This window comes from Primulina huaijiensis, chromosome 3 (assembly GCF_012295235.1).
Source record: "Primulina huaijiensis isolate GDHJ02 chromosome 3, ASM1229523v2, whole genome shotgun sequence".
In the NCBI taxonomy this organism is placed as follows: domain Eukaryota; kingdom Viridiplantae; phylum Streptophyta; class Magnoliopsida; order Lamiales; family Gesneriaceae; genus Primulina; species Primulina huaijiensis.
In genome coordinates, this window is record NC_133308.1 from 11449243 (window position 1) to 11470490 (window position 21248).

At 34.7% G+C, this 21248-nt stretch overlaps 1 protein-coding gene across 2 annotated transcripts; it reads right to left on the bottom strand.

Moving 5' to 3' along the window:
* Positions 1-2432: 2432 nt before the first annotated feature.
* Positions 2433-13032, bottom strand: LOC140973516 (topless-related protein 3-like). Of its 2 annotated transcripts, none has more exons than XM_073436382.1 (25): positions 12663-13032; positions 11756-11935; positions 11510-11623; positions 9163-9321; positions 8791-8965; positions 8520-8652; positions 8233-8315; positions 8007-8142; positions 7801-7910; positions 7483-7552; positions 7327-7400; positions 7162-7257; positions 6979-7071; positions 5879-6006; positions 5530-5764; positions 5248-5412; positions 5082-5165; positions 4631-4783; positions 4442-4552; positions 4172-4351; positions 3968-4096; positions 3782-3877; positions 3447-3629; positions 3182-3357; positions 2433-2858 (listed from the first exon to the last, which is right to left on the bottom strand). In XM_073436382.1, the coding sequence occupies exons 1-25, from the start codon at positions 12740-12742 to the stop codon at positions 2639-2641; spliced, it is 3363 nt and encodes a 1120-aa protein (XP_073292483.1). In that variant the 5' UTR covers positions 12743-13032; the 3' UTR covers positions 2433-2638. The 2 variants fall into 2 exon arrangements, with proteins under 2 accessions (XP_073292483.1, XP_073292482.1); XM_073436381.1 differs by having other exon boundaries at positions 8233-8348.
* Positions 13033-21248: the final 8216 nt, after the last annotated feature.

A 21248-nucleotide genomic window follows, 5' to 3' on the forward strand; every position in this document is an offset into this window, starting at 1 on the left:
AGTTTCCCTAAATCACATACTTATTTTATTGCATTGAAGTTTGCAAGTTATGAGATTGATATGCTTAGTCTATTGAGTTATAGCAAAGCATGTATTGAGTCAGGGCGGAGATGCCTAGTCAATGGCGGAGGTGCCAAGTCTTTGGCGGATTTGCCAAGACACTGGATGCTTGGTTTATATCGATGTTGCGTAGGAGCGGATCTGCTTCTATTGCGGAGATTCGGTATCCTATGCCAATGTCCAGGAATCGGGATCTCTTGATTAGACATGAGTTGAGTCTTTGATGTTGAGTTACGAGTTTATTTACAGTTTTGTATTGATTCATGTCTTTCAGATTATGATACATGTTATTGATATCTGTTGCATGCTTTTATATCGATTCATATGATTGCGTGTACACATTGTTTATACTGGGAATATTATTATCACCGGAGTTATCCGGCTGTTGTTGTGTCTGTATGTGTGCATGACAACAGGTGGGACATGATCAGGGTCAAGAAGAGGATGAGAGAACAAGATTAGCAAAGGTTTCATCAATTGATATGTAGTTGTTGAACCCTAGTTTGATATGGATCTATGTTGTATAAGACTTGTACTTTTAACTTGTGATATGTATATCATATTGATTACATTATGTTCCGCATGGTATTTTAAAAAAAAATTGTAGACCCAATTGATTTAATTGATCCCATTATTCCCAAGAATGATTAAGAAATGAATTGGCGTCCGGGTCCTCACAGCAAGTGGTATCAGAGCAGTAGGTTCCTTTAGCCTCAGATAAAAGCTAGTGAGCGAGGTAGATTGAGTTTTCTTTCCTCCTTCTGTGTGCTAGCATGTTTACTGCTTTGGAATATACATGTTTACCTGATTATCTGATTTGATTGATAACCTGTATTAGTGAGAATGAATCAGAACCGATTCTGGATCAGAGGTAAAATGATCAGAAGGGGACTGAGACAGATTCGTCAATTATGATTGCTAACCCTTTTGATAATCAGATATGCCTCCTCTAAGAATCCTCGAACAAGGCAGTACCTCTGCGAATCCGATGGATGTGACAGCAACACCGATGGAAACCCTGTTGAAGAGATTTCAGTCATTTAAACCGCCAACTCTGGAAGGAACTGAGAGATCTGTTGATTGTGAGAGTTGGCTAGATGATATTGAGATGCTGTTTGATTCATTCGAATACACAGATGAGCGGAGAGTTAAACTGATTGGGCACCAATTGCATGACGTTGCAAAGAATATTTCTTAGCCCAAATTCAGCTTCATTATATTAAAATTTCTCAAGTATATTGAAGTTCAATACTCGAATTGAAAATTTTTAGATCTTAAATTGATATTCTTAAAAAATATTGACAAATATTTGTTCTTATATTGAAGAATATTGATTAATCTCATGTATTATATAAATATTCATAAAAAAATATAGATAAATCTTGAATTTATATCGTATTCTTCACTGATATTTATGAATATTTGATTTTGATATTTAAAGTTATAGATATGTCGAGATCATCAACATAAAAACACTTGTGCTACTACTTAAGAGCATAAAATTAAAATTTGTGATAATTCTAAAGTATCAACATGAGAATCAATTTTAAAACAAAGAATAAGAATAATTTTTACTCACTCATATCACTATTCTAAAAAGTCAAAAATTTGTGTGAGACGGTCTCACAGGTCGTTTTTTGTGAGACGGATCTCTTATTTGAGTCATCCATGAAAAAATATTACTTTTTATGCTAAAAGTATTATTTTTTATTGTGAATATCGATAAGGTTGATCCGTCTTACAGATAAAGATTCGTGAAACCATCTCACAAGAGACCTATTCTTCTAAGAATCGATCTAATCGACCGCCTAAGAAAAAGACTAGTTGGCCAGCCTAGCCGACAAGGCCGTCTAGGCAGCCCTAGGCGGTTGGAGCTTTAATTTTTATTTATTATTATTTTAAGTTTTTTGATCTTTTGATTTAAATTAAAATTTCAATTAAAAATAAAAAGTAATTTTTTTATAAACTTAAACCAAAGTTCAACAAAAAAGTCATGACTTGTTCTAACAAATCAAACTTCATCTTCATTTGTTATATAGAAATAAAAAACTTCAAAATGATGATTTCGCATTCGAAGAACAGGAAGATCGCAACGATGATATTGAATAAATTTAAACAATGATTTAATATCTTAAAACAAAAAAATATCATTTTTTATTAATCATGTTATCTCGTCTATATCAAACAATGATTTAATATCCTAAAATAAAAATAAAACAAAAAATAATTTAAAAATATTAATATTAAAAAAAATTAATTTAAAAAAAATAAATAAAAAAAATTAATTTAGAAAAAAACAATCAATCATATATCATAACACTTTTCAAATATTACCTCGATTGCATTTTTAAAACAAACAGAAATGCAGGAAATTAACACACAGGAAAACATATGCACAAATTAATATCAGAATGGTGAAAGATACACGTGGTAAATTACAGACGTTTCTTACAATATGAATATTTCTAGGCATGACAGAGCTTGACTTGATGAGGGGCAAAAGATTGACCGAAAACCTACAATCTATACTGATTAAATACGCACCAGTGATAAATTTAGAGGCAAAACAAAAGAAACTTCATCTTTGGACCTGATCTGGTGCATGGCTGCTAGCAGTGATCGATGATGAACCAGGCCTACCGTTTAACATCGCATTCTCTGCTGGAGGAGATAGTCCCCATGTTCCTTCGGATTCTGAGGGTTCTATCACTTTGACAGATCCATCTGTCAATCCAACTGCAAATTGGTTTGGCTCCTGTGGATATGCAGCGATTGCAACTGGATATGCAGATTGGTTTCTGCCATGAAATATAAACTGTGTAAGATAATACCATTTACTCTTCTATTTAAGCACCAGAACATTGGACTGAGAAAAAAAAAAGAAAGGGATGCCACTGTTGAATGATATCAGGGAGAAGAAAAGGCAGCATCGAAAAGTTCAACCCATAACATGAAGAGATCGTTTAATTTAAAGAAAAATAAATGACATTTAAACGAGTGTAGCATGAAGTCCCTTATTCTAAGCTTTTTGATCATTCATGAACCTAAATTATCATAAAAAAGAGTTGAAAATATTTGTGAAGTTAATGACGAGGCCAAGAAGGTGACATGGTTTTCTTACCCATTAAATGCTGTCTGGGGCATATATGCAGATGGGGCAATGCGGCATCTTAATCTCAGAGTATCAGCGTCAAAGATTCCAACATTACCATCGCAAAAGGAAGCAAAAACAAGTTGACTGTTGCAGGAGTACACAGCACATGATATTGGAGCAGAAAGAGCACCTTGTGGAAGCCACTGTTATGAGCAATATCCTTAGAACACAAGATCATAATAAATGCATCCAAAAGAAAGAAAAAACACCTTGTATTATGTAATTTCTTTACCTGCCGTATACGCTCCGTCTTGGAGGCATCATAAATTGCCAACTGTGTCTCATGGGATACAAGCAAGCGAACCTGGTCTAAATGAAACTGCACCCGGGTATCACCAGTAGGTGCTTTGCCAGCTGGTAGTTGCAAGGGAACTGCCTTTCTCTTCTCCCATGAGTCAATGCTCCAAATGCAAAGCTGCATAAAGCCATTTATCAAGCAAGGAAACCAAATTTCCATTCCAATCACATATAAAATTTCAAAAAGAAACTATTTTGACAAGACCGGAAAAAAGAACTTGCACAACACTTTGTACAAGAGGGGAAAAAAGAGTATAAAACAAAACTAACCTGAGCATCAGCACCAGAAGATACCAATATGTTGAGGTTAGTGGAAAAAGCTAAACCAGTAATGCGCTTCTGGTGGCCTTTCAGTTTTGATTTCACCTGTCAAGATTGCAACCTAATTAATTAGTAAATGTAAATTAGGCGGCAAATAGCAGAAGTTACAAATAACATAGAACAGATAAAAATTACCTCATCAACTCTGACATTGTAGATATGGATAGAAGAATCCTCCATTCCAATTGCTATTATGTTGTTATCTTGTGGGTGAAATGCCAAGAAAGTAGAAGCTGGTGGGGGTGGCATAAATGTAGTCATAACCTGACAGAATATAAATTACTAATACCAAATATCTGGTCAATCAGAACACGTGGTAAATGGAATCTGTGAACTTACCTTAAATGTCATCATGTTGAACAATGAAACCTTCCCACCACCAGCAGACATCACATAAGAGTCATTTTTAGAAAGAGCAATGCAGGGAACTGCTTCTTCGAGGTTGACACCTGTGAGGTCATTGGTCATAACAAGACCACTGTTTGGTTGCCATTGTTGTGGGACAACATTCGCAGTGGCCTTAAACAACAGCATATTTAGATATAATCTATGAAACGGATCAAATAAGCTGACAAACATGAGTTAAACACCTGAATTTCATTCCATTACCTTTCCAATCGGATTTTGCTCATTGCGCACCCACTTCCACAGCTTCTGGATACCATTTGATCCAAGTGCTAGTATTCCAACACCTGAATTTGTATAAATAAGCCGTGCAACCTATACACAAAACAAGTATAGTAACATATACTGGGAAATTTTTACAAAAAGATTAAGCATACATTAATAGATAGATACCTTGCTGGTAGCATCAGTGCTATCTGGCATGGTTACCATGCGGCATTGCGCAGGGTCTAAAATTTCAGTCAACTGCCAGGGTTTAATCTTATTGTTAACATCATCCAAAGTTCTTGGCTTTTCCATGCTTCTACCCACAGAGTCAACACCATTCTGAAACAACAAGCCATAATTTGAAGTTCATAATCAAAAAGCAAAGGAAATGAGAGTAAGAAAGTAAGAGAACAAGTTGATTCCAAATTACTACTTATTTTTATCCAGGCAATCAACACAGAAAATAAACAAAAATAATCGAGAACGAGAACAGTGTAGAGAACGAGTTAACAGTGTCTTTGTACATTAAAAAGAATGAACAAAAAACCATCTAACAAGGCATTGACAGCTTGAGCATGCCATCGCTTCTTCAATTAACTCTAAAGACAAATTCAAAGGCGATGAAAATTTGACATACAAGAATGGGTGATGGCCTAACAGGAGAGCTCCTCTCTACTTTACAATTTACAGGAGAAACATTTGCAACAGAAGATCCAGAGACCTGCTCAAAAGAAAGGAAAATATTGTCATGCAATGACATTGTTACTCAGATAAAGATTAGGATGAACAAGAATATGTAGCACCTTAATCCCTGCTTCCATCGGAGATCTTAAAGCTTCGAAAGGTGAGGCTTCAAGAGCTCTTAAGGACCTCATACCAGTAGCATTTGCTAAAATCTTGATCCCATTGTCAGCAGTGGTAACAGCAAGCAGATTCCCTTCCTTGTTAAATTTCAAGCGTGGAAGATTCTGCATCAAAACATGTTTCAGAATCGGATTTCTTAAATTTGTATCCCACGAAATAATAAAGGAGATAGTTTAGATATTATAAGATGTTAGTCATTACAAATAAAATTTACAACTCACCGGAAGACCACCTTCTGCATCTGTGCTCGTAAGCATGTTAATATTATCCATGTCCCAAAACTTAATTTGATTTTCTTCACCAACGGCCAGAAAGTGGTTCTGGGTTGTATCAAACTGCACAACACCATTTGACTTCTTCCTGAACCCAGTATAAGTTCTCTTTATGGCACCTTCACTTTCATTCCATTCCACTAGAAAGGAGTCCCCATCTTTACCTGTTCCACAAGAGAACAACCTAGAAAAGGAAAAAGAATGTCCATGAATGACTTGTATTAAAAAAATAACTTGACAAAGCACATGAATCAGCATAACCAGATGCATCAGAATTGAGTAACAAATGGTATCTTACCTACTTCCATCTGCACTATATAGCATATTGGTGCACCAATGCCCAGGAGCATCATAGTCAACTCTGGATCCCATATTATCGTAAAGCCAAGCTTTAATTTTCCCATCAATAGCAGTTGAGAAAATAAACTGCAGCCACAAAAGAAGAAATTATTCAACACTTAAAGAATGTCCTTTGATTCTTAAAGCAATAGATGCTGGCAAAAATGTTTGCATTCCAGTACTGTAGAAACCAAGTGACCTCCTATACAAGAGTAGAAAAGAAAGTGCACATGCAAAAAAAGTAGTGACAGCTACAACAGAGCAGATCAATTTGAAATATGCTTGGGCAAGAAGAAGGAACTTAACTAAAACTACTAATATTTCAACGAGGATCGAATATGCTGCAAATACAGTTAATAACATGAATGATTTTTGGTCAGAGATGTAAAATAAAGAGATTTTTCCTTAATCTAATATTCTCCCACTTCTATTTTTAGGATTTCTCTACTGTATGTGAGAGCATGGTTTGGCTCACAAAAAACAAAGCTTTTGCATTTGCGAAAGTTAATACATTTTATTCTTTGCTTACCCAGCAATTTTGGGAGCATCTTTATTGTTTGCATTTCAAGTTCTTTGTAAGGTCTTTGTCTATCAAGTAAACACTTCCACATCCATTTTCAACATTGCCAGGATTTCAGGAAAAAAAACAAATTAATCTCCAGGTTAGGTTGAGGTCATTATGTGTCCTTTTTATACAGCACATAAACCTTTTAGGAGACGTATGGCTTGAAATTATGGGATTTGAGACCAAAATTAATCAGCAAACTGTTAAAGATATTCCCATCTCTCCAACGACCTCAACTTAAAATTGATTGCAACAGGAATCAACCACCCCAAAAAGAACCAGATCAACAGGGAAAGAAATGAGAGTAAAGAAGACAACCATAAATTATAGCATTCTTCATGCAGAAATCCTTATATACCTGATTTTTATAATTTTGCAAGTTACTCTTCATTAAAGAAATAAACCTTTCCTCCTAAACTTTCATGTAGATTTTACAAGAATGAGCCAATACTTAACTTTTTTTAAAAAAGAATATTCCTTCTCTGATGGAATACCTGAATATTCTCTTTCTGATGAGGGCAAATAGAATAAACGGGTGCTTCATGCCCTTCGAAATTAAAAAGTTTTCTTCCTGTTACATCCCACACCTGTTTCAAGTTTATCCTTCAGTCATTTTGTGACAGCGATAAGAATCTAAATACCATCTTTCCAAATGGATTTTGAAGTTTCCTCGTCACCTTTATAAACTTGTCATCTCCACAAGTCACAACACAGAGCTGTTTGTTTGGATGAGCAAAAGCAATGTCATTTACGCTTCCAATATGAGCATCAATCTGCAGAAACAATGAAATTGATACCTTTTGCTCCAAACACTTCAATGACTAAAAGAACACACACAATACCTCAAGATGCTGGCGCAGGTCACTTGGTCCCACAAAGGCATACAAATGGATTAAATGCTTGGAAAATGCAGCTCCTGCATCATTTAGAAACACATATTACAATCAACAGATCAGATACACTATTCTAACCACAGCATTTGGGGAATATAAATTTACCGCAGAAAGTCCCATCTGGGCTCCATGTAACTCGGTTCACAGCAAATGGTGCGTCCTTCGCAGCAGAAGTCTGTTCAAAATTTTCACTTATGAGAAAACAGTACAGCGACTGAAAAGTACAAAAGGAATGGTCATACAAATAATTGGAAGTATGCTAGTTTAAAATAAAAAAAAAAAAAGAATAGTCTAGGCTACACTGCAACAACACTTGTACTGCAAAAAAACCACTACTCAGAGTTTCAGAATATAAGGGACGTGAATCATTATATGTAAAGGGGTATAATTATACAATAATAATATTCAGCCTTCATTATTAACCTGGAATGTTGATGTACAAGCTAGTATATCCCAGATTTTGAAGGACTTCGAACCCAGCTTCTCTCTAATTCCAGCTTCCCAAAGTATTATCTCGCCATTATTGCATCCCACTGGTAATAAACAATGTAAAAATTACAGCTGGTGCAATTCACATGGAGAAACATGGTCTAGATTTGTTTCAAACACAGACTACGAGAATATAATACCAAGAAGCAACATATGGTGTGAAGGATGAAACTCCAAGCTTGTTACAGGAGATCCTTGATTCAATGTGAAAGCTACATTTCTTGGTAAGTCATCCAGGGACCAAGATACTGGTTGGCGAACAGTGGGATATGTAACCTTGATGTAGCATAAAAATTATTGTTCAAATAACAGACAAACAGCTTATTTTTTGTTGTATTATTTGTATTCTGAACACAACAATCTTACCTCCTCAACTGATTGTGCAGGACGCAATCGCTTCATCAATTGCTCATGATCAGCATGCTGATACTCAACCATACCAAGTGTAGCTGGAGGAGTAATTGGGCGCTTCAAGATAGAAACTGTTGTAAAATACAAAAAGTAAAAGGAAAATACGATAAGCACCATAGCTATTTCACACGATTACCATCCCATCATATTTGTTGCAGAAAGAAACTCATAAAGAAAAAACAAAGCTTGTCACCATTCAGCTTCTTCAGCACCAAATTTCGGACAAAGATAGAAGTTTTCACCTTGATTAGGCTGGATAGGTAATGAAGATGCTGTAACAACCGCTGCGTGAACAGATGAAGTTGCAGCAGCATTCACCATCCAACCAGCTAAAGCATTAGCATTGGCAGCAGCAGCTGCTGCAGGTGGGAAGGGCTGCAAGTATTGAAAAGAAGTGGATATGAATTATTTGGCGAGCATCATATCATAGATAAAACAAATGTTGATGATTGGACCACAAGGACAAAATAGAATCAGTAAAGAACATCATCATAATCAAACATTCTTGTATACCCCATGAGCTCCAAGTGATGTGTAAGTAACAGGCTTCGCAACTGCAGTATTGGGAAGATTGACAGGAGTTGGAGCAAGAGCCCCATTTGGAGGATTGCATGTGTGATCAGTGAACAAGGTTTTGATGTCTGGGTTTGGCCTTGGATTTTTACAGAGCTGGTGCTGCCAATTCAGACTGCAAAGACAAAGTTAAACTTCAAATATGCAGCAAAATCGGAAAAAATCAAAAGATAAATAGCACAAAAGTTCGCCACTCTCAACAATAAACACACGGAGAAGAAACAAGGGATTGAAATTCATGGCACGTGGCATAACAGCAATTGATCTCACAGCACGCGATGACATGGTTGTAGAAATCAGAGACCAGTATACCTTTGATTAATAAGGGTTCTCAATCTAGAGGACTTCAAAGTAGGAAAAACAAGCTTTTCGCGGAAAAGAGGATTTGCTTCAATTAGCTTTTTGAGCTCAATCAGCATTATGCTACGAGCTGTCTTAGTGTCACCATACTTGGAGAGTTGCTCATTTTCCCTGCCATCAATAAAGTTTAATAAATTTAGTATAAACAAAAGTTTCCATTTTAATTTCCACAATAACATATTCTTTTATCAATGGGTAACTTGAAGAAAAAAATAATTAAATCTCACAACAAAAGAGCGATTTATTTAGTTAATTAAAGATTAGACGACAAAATTTAACTCACAAGTTCCTTCATTACTCCTCAGTCCTCGATTTATATAAGTTATGTAATATGTCATTCATATCAGGGAAAAAAAGAGGTATAACTAAATAAAAAGAAACATCATATCTACTACATAACCAACACAAATCCACTTCCTTGGACATCGAGGAAGGTGTCTTTAAAGTTACAATTCAAACTATTTATTTCCTAATTTCTTTTCCTAAGCCAACTATCAGCAGCAAAGCAACAGTTCTTCACCATTACAATTGTATAACATAAAATAATCAAATCCAATCCCTCTCTGGTAGGTCTCAACCGTTACATAACTGTTTTGATAAACAAAATAGCAGTTATATTGCTAGCATATTTTATGCACAGTTGGTTGGGGCATAGAAACAAAATTACTGGTTTAATGATAGTTTGGCATAATCGCTTGTAGTAATATTTAAAAATAATCATGAGGATTATTTGATAAATGATGAACTATCCAGTAGAACTAACCCAAAGAAACATCCCAAAAAATTCCTAACCGGTATGTCACGGCGATATATCTAACAATTAGTTTTCTATGCAACTATATATGCATCGTTCCAGAACAAGCCAAGTGCTGCCTACTTAGGAGCTAAGAGCCAAGAGAGGGTTGAAAGCTATTCTTAGAAGATTCAAGAAAAGACAACTCACATTTACAGAACGTTTTGAGAGTTTTAGGTGCCAATTCAATTAAAAATCCAACAGCTCAAAATATTAAAGAAATGAATAATTAGATTAGTTGAATGAGAGATTAGTTTGCACTTTGCAGATCATGACGACATATAAAATAATTCCATACAAACTGAAAGAAGAGCTATTCAGTGCTTAACAGATGTCAGTGTTTAACTGGAAGGTTGGCCGACATAAAATTACCCGAAGGATTGTCTTGCCATTTGTACAAGAGTTTGCCAAGTGGATTCCTTTCAGGAATGGAAGAAGTGCGGAGAAGGATTTATCCTTTGAATATCTATAACCTTGTGTGTTATTTACATTCCGCAAATTTTATGTTTCCACGTGTATTTAATCACTCATTCAGTCGAGTATTTTGAATATGTTTATATTCTTTCCTGTAAATGGTTTTCCTGCCCCTGCTATTACTCAACCAAAGCCTACCGTATTGCTTCAATTCCAGCAATCATTTCGCATATGCCCTCGGTTCTAAATACTATTACATCTTGTTCAATGTCATACGTACATATATTTCCACACAAATAAATGATAACTTTTCACTTCACTTGGATCAATAAGAGTCTACAATGTGATTTCAAAAAGGGTAGTCCACGACAACTTCAGGACACTTTGAGATTAACAAAACAATTGCAATAAAGTATTGTCATTTTCTCAACATTCCTCTGGGCTCTCACACCATCTATAATAGAGAACACTCCATCTCAAATGAAGGTATGAACTCTTAGCATGTGTTGGGCTCTTGTCAATCTTGTAATGAAAATATATATTTAGCTTGTGTTGGATAGCAAACATAAACATTTGTAGTGAATCATAAATATGTATTCAGACAATCTTCAACAGCCATGTAAGTTTGTCGATATCCATTGTCATATAGAATAAATAGTTTCACGAGCATGATTCCTAGTTTGATACAGACAAAAGTCGATCTCATGCAAACACAAGTAATATGATCAAACATGAAAAGTGAAACCTTCTCGTTGGTCATCCATATTTATCTATTCACGGACTTCACACACATTTTCAAGATCAGAGGAGCCACGAAATTCTTTCAATGTAAATTTTTATTTCTAAAATACAGATGAAGAAGATTCATAATTACATTGAGATTTTTATGTTTTCAAAGAAATTTTATGAGAACGACTTCTTCAATTTAATTTACCATTGAAAAACATCAGCAATAAAAATTAGTAAAGAAACCATATACTAAATTTAAAAAACCGCAAGTAAAAGACGGCAATAATTTCCGAGACAATTATGAAAAAGACACGAATTATAACCAGTTGAGTTCTTGAACCCTGTTTAATAATGGAAAGCTACCTGAAATTGCCAAGCGTTAACAGCTGAGTGATTTCTTTATACAAATCCTCGTTGAATGTTGAGAACACTTTCAAGTCATTCACCAGAATTTCGACTGCCTTTGCTTTGTCTTGCCTAATGATAGAAATTTTAGTTATCAAATGGGAAGAAGTAAAATATTTTTGATTGAACAAATTGAATGAAATTGAATTATATCATGTGGAAGTCTATTTAAAGTTTACTACCAAGTACAAGTTTTGAGTTTACCTATCAAGAGCTTCGAGATACTTTTGTTTTCGTATCTCAAAAAATATCTTCATTGAATATCTGTTGTCATCAACTTTTGTAAACCCAGACAAGTATTTCTCAACTTCCTCCCAATCACCAGCATGCACTTTCTCTTCAAAATATTTCATATTAAAGAAAAAACCGGATTCTTGCTCGAGCCTACAAGATAGAGTAACAAATGATTGATGAAGTCAAGACTCAAGCATTCTAGTGCTATATCATTCTCACATTGAGTTAAAACAGAAGGAAATAAGGTATTCAGAGTTATTACAGTTGAAAAAACACTCTTCAAATAACAAAGACGCCAACTTCTCTACTTAATAAATAGTCGAACAGAAGCAGGATTTCTAATTCAGTTATTCATGGTCGTACTCTTTCCAACCCGAAACAATTACAGAAGTATAGGTTATCAAATATTATTCAATTTGATATGTATTTGTCTCATTTTCCTCCATAGACAGATATTAATCGAATCTTTAACATCATCTGAGGTGATCTAAATATGTCATGTTAACAAAGTGCCTGAGAAGTAATAAAATGTCATAATCGAAAACCAATCAATTGCCATAAATTTAGTTTCAAAATTCGTCTAAAAGCAAAAGCTGGTAATAAAACTTATGTAACTGAAACAACTAATCATACCAAATCAACTGTTTGCATTCTCCTATTTTCTTAATTGGCTTTAAAAATAAATAATTGTAAAACACTAAAGTTCGGTACTTTACCATCACATCGTCAAAAAAAATCCTCAATCACATGTACACACACAAAAACCCACAGACAAACAGCAAAATAAAAAATAAAAAATAAAAAAAAGAGTTGCTAACTTCAACCACATAAAAAATCAAAATATAATAGAAACAATAAAGGCAGAAGCTTAAGATACCTGTGTACAGACTCCTTGAATTTCTCCTCCTCCAGAAACTGAAGTATCAAGAAAACTAACTCCCTGCTCAGAGACGACATTTCGCACCTAAGACAACAAAATCAACAGATCGGCGCCCCCAACAACAAATCTCAGCCGCTAACCGACGGAACCTAAGGCCCAAATTTCACTATCCTCCTAGGGTTTTATCCGTCGGGCACACGATAGAAAGGAAAAGAAAGGATGCGACCAGAGAAATCGGAGAGAGATGTAGAGAGAGAGAGAGAGAGAGAGAGAGAGACTACGATATATACATACATACAAGCGATGTCTATACATACATAGAGAGAGAAAGTCGAATTGGAGGTGGTGGTGGGGAAAAAAGACTTGGTCTCGCTATCTTCGATGCGTTTGGCAGGGGTCTTCTTTTTCCCACTGACTTATCACTGATAAGTACTTTGACATATATACTCCCATGTACCTATCAGTGATAAGTAGTCTGCTAATCAGAATGCGTGACACGGAGGATAAAGTGTTGTGAGTGGCCGGATTTGAAATGGAGGACTTAAATGTACTTAATCTTGGGGTTTGGGTTACGTCCATAGATGCTATATATAGGTCTGCATCATGTCGCTTTCCTCATTTAATAGCAACAAAATTTTAAAGATATTTTTAATTATTATAATAATATAAAATTCACTTCTAAAAACACATTTTAATAATTTTGGTATGATTTTTTTCATTAACTTATATTTTTCCCATTTTGTTACATTAACATTTTAAAATTTGCTTTTTGTACATTAAATTTTAACTTTCGCCGACTGTTATCTAATTGTTAACGTGATAACTTGACAAGTCAGTATTTTCAAAGTCTTGTCATTATTTTCTAGTGTTACTTCAACAATTATTGGTGTTACATCAGCAATTAGATCAAAATAGTCTAAATTTAAAGATTAGTGCACTAATAAATTTCACTATATATGTTATGTTTTAAGTTTCTTAGTTTCATAAATAAGTAATCCAATTTTGTAACTTCGTTTAAAAAAATATTTCATTTTCTCTAATAAGGATTATCAAATTTTGTATTTTTATATTAGAGTTTTTTTGTCTTCATATTTACTTTTGTTTTTTAAAAATAATACTTATATTAAAATATGTTCTTATTTATAATTTTTTTTTAAATTATAGTAATGATATTTTTATTTAAAAAGATATCATATAAATGTTTGAATCATAAGCTACATCATATTATTCACTACTAAACAGACTAATAAATTTGCATATTTAAATTTGATAACAACAATTAAACATCGAGAATCAAATAAATTAACCATCTTATAATCCAAATAAAAACATAACAATAATCTTAGTCTTAAACGTCAATACAATCATATCGAATCCATAATCCTGCATGAGAATATGAGAAACCAAATAAAATCTCCACTAGATCACCACTGAAAACCCAACTATTCTAGCCACTGCTCTGACCGTCCAAACTGTCCAACTTAAGACCTGTCCATGGAATGAGGTGTCCAAGATGAAAACAAGGACGTGAGCAATAGTTGTCTAATAAGAAAATGTACGAGCAAATAAACCGATATAATGCACGTGAAATGCAATTTGTTGGATATCAAGGATCAAGTCTAAAGTCTCATGTTCAGTCTTGAAGCCCCTGAGTGTGTAGTCTTTGTTATGTCATAGACATGTTTTGGATCACAAACTCATCATCAAGATATCGACTTACAATGTCCAGAACCCACAGGTCTCGTCAGACACTATCGTTCTCAATACCCAATCATCCATGTAATGCCCCAGATTCGACGATTGTTCTCACTATATCAAAACGAGTCTTTCCAGCTTGCTTATGTCCTCACTCACAAGCATCTTAATAAACTTCTCAGTGGGTCACCCATCCCAAAATTACCCCAAGTTAAGCATGTTTAACTTTGGAATTCTTATGCGATGAGCTACCGAAAAGAAGATGCACATTCATGATAAGAGTAGTACCTATCAAATCTTTCAAGCCCTCCTCAACTGCACAGTCTCATACCTGAACAGTTTTGGAATCCCTCTCTTTCCGGTGTGATATCGGTTCATTCATGTTCCCTTCACCCAGAAGCCTGCCAAGAGCCGCTCATTGTCCATGCAACCTCGTGGCACCGAGGATCACCCCCCGCTCTCTTCGGCTCCGGGCCTCACATGCCCACCAGCTTCCGCTTGGTTCGTCCCCGAACCACACCGTACTCGGAGAGGTCGGATCTGATACCAACTGTAACCACGAACCATCAATATTTTCTTAGAAAACCTACATACCTCAAAAGCATTCATAATTTTCAAGATTAACTTATGACCCATAAGTAGAACATCTGTAGTACCTAAAAATCAGTATACGTGAACCACATTCATAATTTAATAGATTAATTAATTTAATTGATTTAAAAGAATTAAATGATGAATTCAACATGTTTAATTTATTTTAAATATTTATATTTTTATTGTTATGAGATTTAAATGCATTTCTTGATTTTGAGTTTTTCAAGCGAATATTCGATGCTTAGCCGGGGATTGAAGACGATTAAGACGATAAAATTAAATGTTATATTTTTATTTTAAGCCAAGAAAATTAGTTATTTTAAATGATATATGAATTTTTAGTATTTTAAAGTTCAATTTAAATTTTTAGACGATTTATAAGATTTTAAGCGCTTTAAATGTAAATTTGGAATTTGAGGATTTAATCCTTAAATTGGATGTAAAATATTTTTGTAATGAATTTTATGCCTTAATTAAATTATTTAATTAGTATTTAAGTTAAAATAGGATTTTTAAGTACACCTTTTAACTATTTTCGAAATTTGGAAATTTTAATCTTGAAAATTTGGTACTTAATTATTTTATCAAATCTTTGAGTGAGTTTAATAATTATATTAGTAATTTACCAGTAATTAGTTAACTAAGCATTTTTTTAACCCTAATCTAATCCTCTAACTCGCGCGCGCGCACACACACAAGTTACAATTTGGACGTAGAAAACTAGGGTTCTAATCTCTTCTTTCAACAGCCACCATCTCAGCCTCTTCCTTGCAAATTTCTGAATATTCAAGTTCTTTTTTCAAGCAAGAAAACGTGCAGCGTGCGTCTCCCGATCATCCCCCGTAATCCACCACATCGTTATTCGTTATCTTCGTGCTTTTTAACGCAAAGGCAAGTATAAAATTTTCTTTTACGCCTCGATATTGTCATATTATGTATTTGATGTATATTGTGCATGAAATTAGTTCGTTATATGTGAAGTTCGATGGATTATGGTTTAAACGATTTTTGGAAACTTTTGAGTCACAAAACTCGTCATTTGTTGGCATTTCGATTCCTGCGGTTTATCCGTCCATTTTCTGGAAATGTTAACATATGATTTGTATCACTCTGTGTTATCTTTGATTCAAAAGCAAATTCGTAATTTTCTGATAAGAAACGAGAGAGATATGATTTTTATCATAAAACCGCACAAGCTGTGAAATTTCTGCGTTACAAAACCTGTCACCCTCTGTTATTTCTAATTCTGCGATTTATAAGTTGGTTTTTTGAAAACATGTTCAACATATGATTTGCAACGCTCTGTGTTATCTTCGATGCGATAGCAACTTCGTATTTTTTTTTATAAAAAACGAGGGAGATATTATAATTATCGTAAAACTGCACTAGCTATAAAATTTCTGTGTCACAAAACCCGTCACCCTTTGTTATTTCATATTCTGCGACTTATAGGTTGGTTTTCGTGAAACATGTTCAACATATGATTTGTATCACTCTGTGTTATCTTCGATTTGATAGCAAATTCGTAATTTTCTAATAAGAAATGTGAGATATATGATTTTTATCGTAAAACTGCTCAAGCTGTGAAAATTTGTGCATGTTCTTCACGTTTTCTCAAGTTTTCGGTTGCAGGCTTCGTTGGGATCTCCTGCATCTTTGCTACTGTGGTTGAGCCCACGACCTCGTAAATGATTGACGTGGAAAAAAAATATATTTTGGAGGTATGTGAATTGTCTTGTGGCCACCCGGTAAAGCATGACTGGGGATTTATTATAATGGGATTGGAAAGCGGTAAAGCATGACCGGAGACCTCTCCACCTGATAAATTATGATCGGGGATTTATGTATGTGGGAGTGGACATCCGGTCGAAAGGCTGTGGTGATCCCTGCCAGCCCAGTACTGTGGTTTAGTCTGATCAGACGATTTATGTTACGGGCAACTTGCTTTGAACATATTTCTACGCAAATTAAGTATGATTATGTATGTTATGATGGAAGCACTTTTATGAAAATGTTTATGCAGTTATGGCACGTTTATGTTTATCTATGCTCATCTTTTATTTCGTACACTTTACTTTCAAATGCATGTGATTTTTTTAAGTACTATTTGCTATTCATGGTTTATGCTTGTTGTGTCTTTAGGCTCACTATACTTGATCGATGCAGTTGTTGATGCTTTTGAGGAGACAGGAGGTGCCGACCAGTGAGCTTGTTCGGACTGTGTGCAGTGCAAACCCGAGGACCGCTATTGTTATGAAAGGATTTTATGCACGTTAAATTTTTTACTATGATTTTTATTTATTCAAAATTTTGTTGGCAAACAAGTATTTTCAAATGCTAGTTTTGGATAACACTTTTTGATAGGATCGGTTAGGCGGTGAAAAATTGTTTAGAAGGGGGGTTTAAATAAAAACTAACAATTTTCACAACCTTTTTGAATATTGAGTCAGTTTGGTGATAAATTGAAACTCGGGAATCTTGTCAGTCGATATCAATCAGTTAACAATAAAAGTGCGGAAATAAACTGACTGATAGATATAATAAAAATTGAAATAAGAACACACAAGATTTTATGGATGTTCGGAGATTTCAAACACTCCTATGTCACCCCTTCTATCACGAAGATAGGATATTTACTAAAAGACTTTGATCGATACAAAAAGTTGTACAGACCCACTTCAGTCTTGGACTTAACAATGCCAAACTGAAACTCTTAGTTACAAAACAATTTACCGTACTCAACTGAACTGAAATAACTTAGCACAACTGATTACAACAATATCAGTTTGTGTTTGTAAGCTCGAAGTATAGCCTTAAATGCTATGAATGTATACAATATGTGTGAGCTTTGAAGTTTGCAAAGATTTCAGCAGAGTAACAGCTCAGTTGATAGTTGTTCGAGAGTTAAGAATTAATGGAGAATAGATCGGAGAGTTTCTCAGCTGCTCTTTCTCTGGTATTTATAGGTTTTGCCTCCAACGGTAACATTGAATACAATTTGGAACTTTCTATCATTTGTTTGCCACGTCAACATTCTTCTGACAATCATACATTGCAGCTTTCTAAAATGCAGCGATCCCACTACTAGTTGCAGTCTGCTTTCGTACAGTTGTCGGTTGAATGTCCTTTTCCTTAACTGATGACGTGTACAACTGAAAGATTAGATGATAAGCTATAATTGATAAGCTCACAACTGATCAGTCAGTTATTTGCGTAGTTCAGTCAGCTGATTCAGTTGCGTTCGATTATCTTCGCATTAATCTTCAGTTATGGGCAACCGATAGTTTGCATATTTTAGATCAGTTACAGGATGAGGAAAGTCACAATTAACGATCTGAATTCAATGTTTCATATTTTCATCACTTTATAAAATCATGCATTTAATATCATTTGCCTTTTAAAAACAAGCATGCAACATATCTTTTAACGTTATCGTTTTATCATAAAAATCCATAATCGTTTAAAATAAGATTTTAACATATTACAAATCCATAAACATTTAAAATAACATTTTAATATCAAAAAATTTAAAATAACATTTTGACATATTAAATCATAAATATTTAAAATAAACATTTTGACATGAAAATTCCTAAACATATAAAATTCCATAAACATCTATAACCATTGAAAATAATCATATTAGCACATAAAACAGCATTCCGGACACTGCCATGATGTTTACTAATTTTCGGGTGTAAAATTACCGTTTTACCCATAAACGTAAAATTTCATGTTTTTTACTTTTTCTTAATTCTGTTGACTCTAACATGTCCCAAATAATTATTTAAGCTTACATTAATTTTCTCATATTTTTATTTGGCTTAAATCGATGACTTTTAAATAAATCTTTAAATATAACGTATTAATGCGTTTTAATCACGAATTAAACCAAACCTTAATATAAAATTCCCAAATTAAAAATTTAGACTTCTAATAATTATTTGAGCTTAAATATAATTTTTCAAATCTTTATTAAGCATAAATCTAGGCTTTTCAATTAATTCTTTAATTAGCGTTTCGTGAGGCGATAAAATTTCCAAAACTCATTATTTTCTTCCCAAATTTTAGACAAAACATTTTTATTATTTATTCTATCCTTCCAAATCATGAGCCACACCCGTGGACCCATGGTTTCAATTTTTCTTCTTTAATTTTCGTTTTTGACCTTTAACCGATCAACCCGAGCCATCTCCTATTTTAATCGAGCCACGCCCGAGCCAAATCGAGCCAACCCACCTAGGCACCCTCTTGAACAAGCCCAGCCCATAGAACCTAGCCCTGGCTCGCCCAAACCCTGCTGGAACCAAACCCAAAATCTGTGCCTATGGTGAACCTCAAGCCCAAGTCTCCTAGCCCAGCCGAGCCACCACCGAGCCCACCTGACCCCAACCATCCCTGGACCACGCCAAGACCCAACCCAATCCCTAGAACCCAGCAACGAAGCTCCTGAACCAAGAACAGCAACCTGCGCGTACACCTTGCTGCCATCCTCATGTTTTTCATGAGCCAGGACACAACCGAGCCACCTCCTGAGCCCAGCCCTTCCTACCCTCCCTGGACCTTCCTAAGGCACCCTCTAGACCACCTAGCCCGTGCCCCTACTGAGCCACAGCACCCTTGCACAGCAGCTGATTGGGACTTGCTTGGGGAGAGTCCCAACTTTCGTGGACTCCTCCCCAGCCCCGATACCCGAGTCCTAGCCATGCTAGGACTCTACCAGGCCCTCACCCATGACCCCCTCGAGCCCTAGCCAGACCTGGTTGAGCCCACTTGCCCCCATGCACCCTATCCGACCCTTGAACCATGAACCAACCTCCAAAACCCTCGGCCCTTCTTTTCCATTCTTTCCCACGGTTTCAGCTTTCGTTATTCACGTTTGCAGCTTATTTGGTGTGTGTCTAGGACCCTAAAATTTGTGTAAAACACCCTTAATCCATACCCTAACCATGGCAGCCCCTTAACACAAATTAAACATGATTTTTGAACCAAAACACACGAGTTTAACACACACATATGCATAGTTACGAAAATATCATGATGTGCAATTTGTTTTCATTCAAAACATGTTCAAATAAATATTATGGTGTGATAGATGATTGAAGAAAAGAATATGGCGTGTCTTTGCTTTTTTAACGCACGAAAATCCGTCGACGATGTGAAGAACGGTGACGAGATAACCATGGCTGAAATCCTATGAAAATTCGAAGCTTCCTCCTTGAAATTAAGTGTGTGACGTGTGTTGCTTGGATGCTAGGAGTCTTGTATAAAAGTTTAGGGGTGGGGGCGTGCACTTTAAATAAACAAGGGTAGGGTTTGGGCTTTTATTTTGCTAATAAAACTTGTGTACATGCTTGGGCCCATTAGTAAACTGAACTAGGCCCAATAAGCCTAATTGTGCATATTTAAAATATCTCATGTAGGAAAGTTTGTGAATTTATTAGCCGAGTTGTCGAAACGTTCGTATTTTTGTTGAAAATCCAACACCGATAAAAATTACGTCCCGGCGTATAAAATCACCTCAAAACCCCTTAATTTCAAAAAAAAAAAAAAGAAAAAGCATCACCCATATTTTAAATAATTTAAAAAAATTATTTAATAAAAACATTTTTTTTCCAGCCCTCGGTCTCTGTTCCTCGATCGCAACTTGAATAACCTTTAAAAATACATTTTAATGCAACCATGTAGAAAAATATATTTTAAACATATCAATATGCACAACATAATTAATTTATGCAATTAAAACATTTAATTGAAATACACAAGGAATTTAATAACTTGTTGCTACTACTTAAATTATAATTCACCCAAGTGTAGGTTGTCTGCAAGTAATATATTTCGTAAGTACGAGATCGATCCACAGAGAGGTTATTTTAAGTATAAATTTATTAATTTATAGATTACCAAATGCAAGAAAGAAGTTTACAAATTATAAATTTTGTCAAGGCTCGAGGATTTATTCTTGGTTTATGCAATATTGTTTAACTAAAAGTAAAACAAAGGAAACCACCATAAATAATGGTTCCAAGAAAATAAAAATATTTAAACACACACCTAATATAATATAGTTCCCACTATAGAAAATACCGAATTCACCGATATTTTATATATGGTACCTATGATTATATATATAACTATATAAATATATAACTGCATAAAATAAATGTTAAATTAAATCATTATATTTCATTTAGAACAACCGGTAGAGCCACGCTATTGCCTAAATGAAATATATGATTTAATAAGTTAGTTGCGGGAAAGTAAAAGTTAGTTGCGATAAAGTAAATGTTAGAT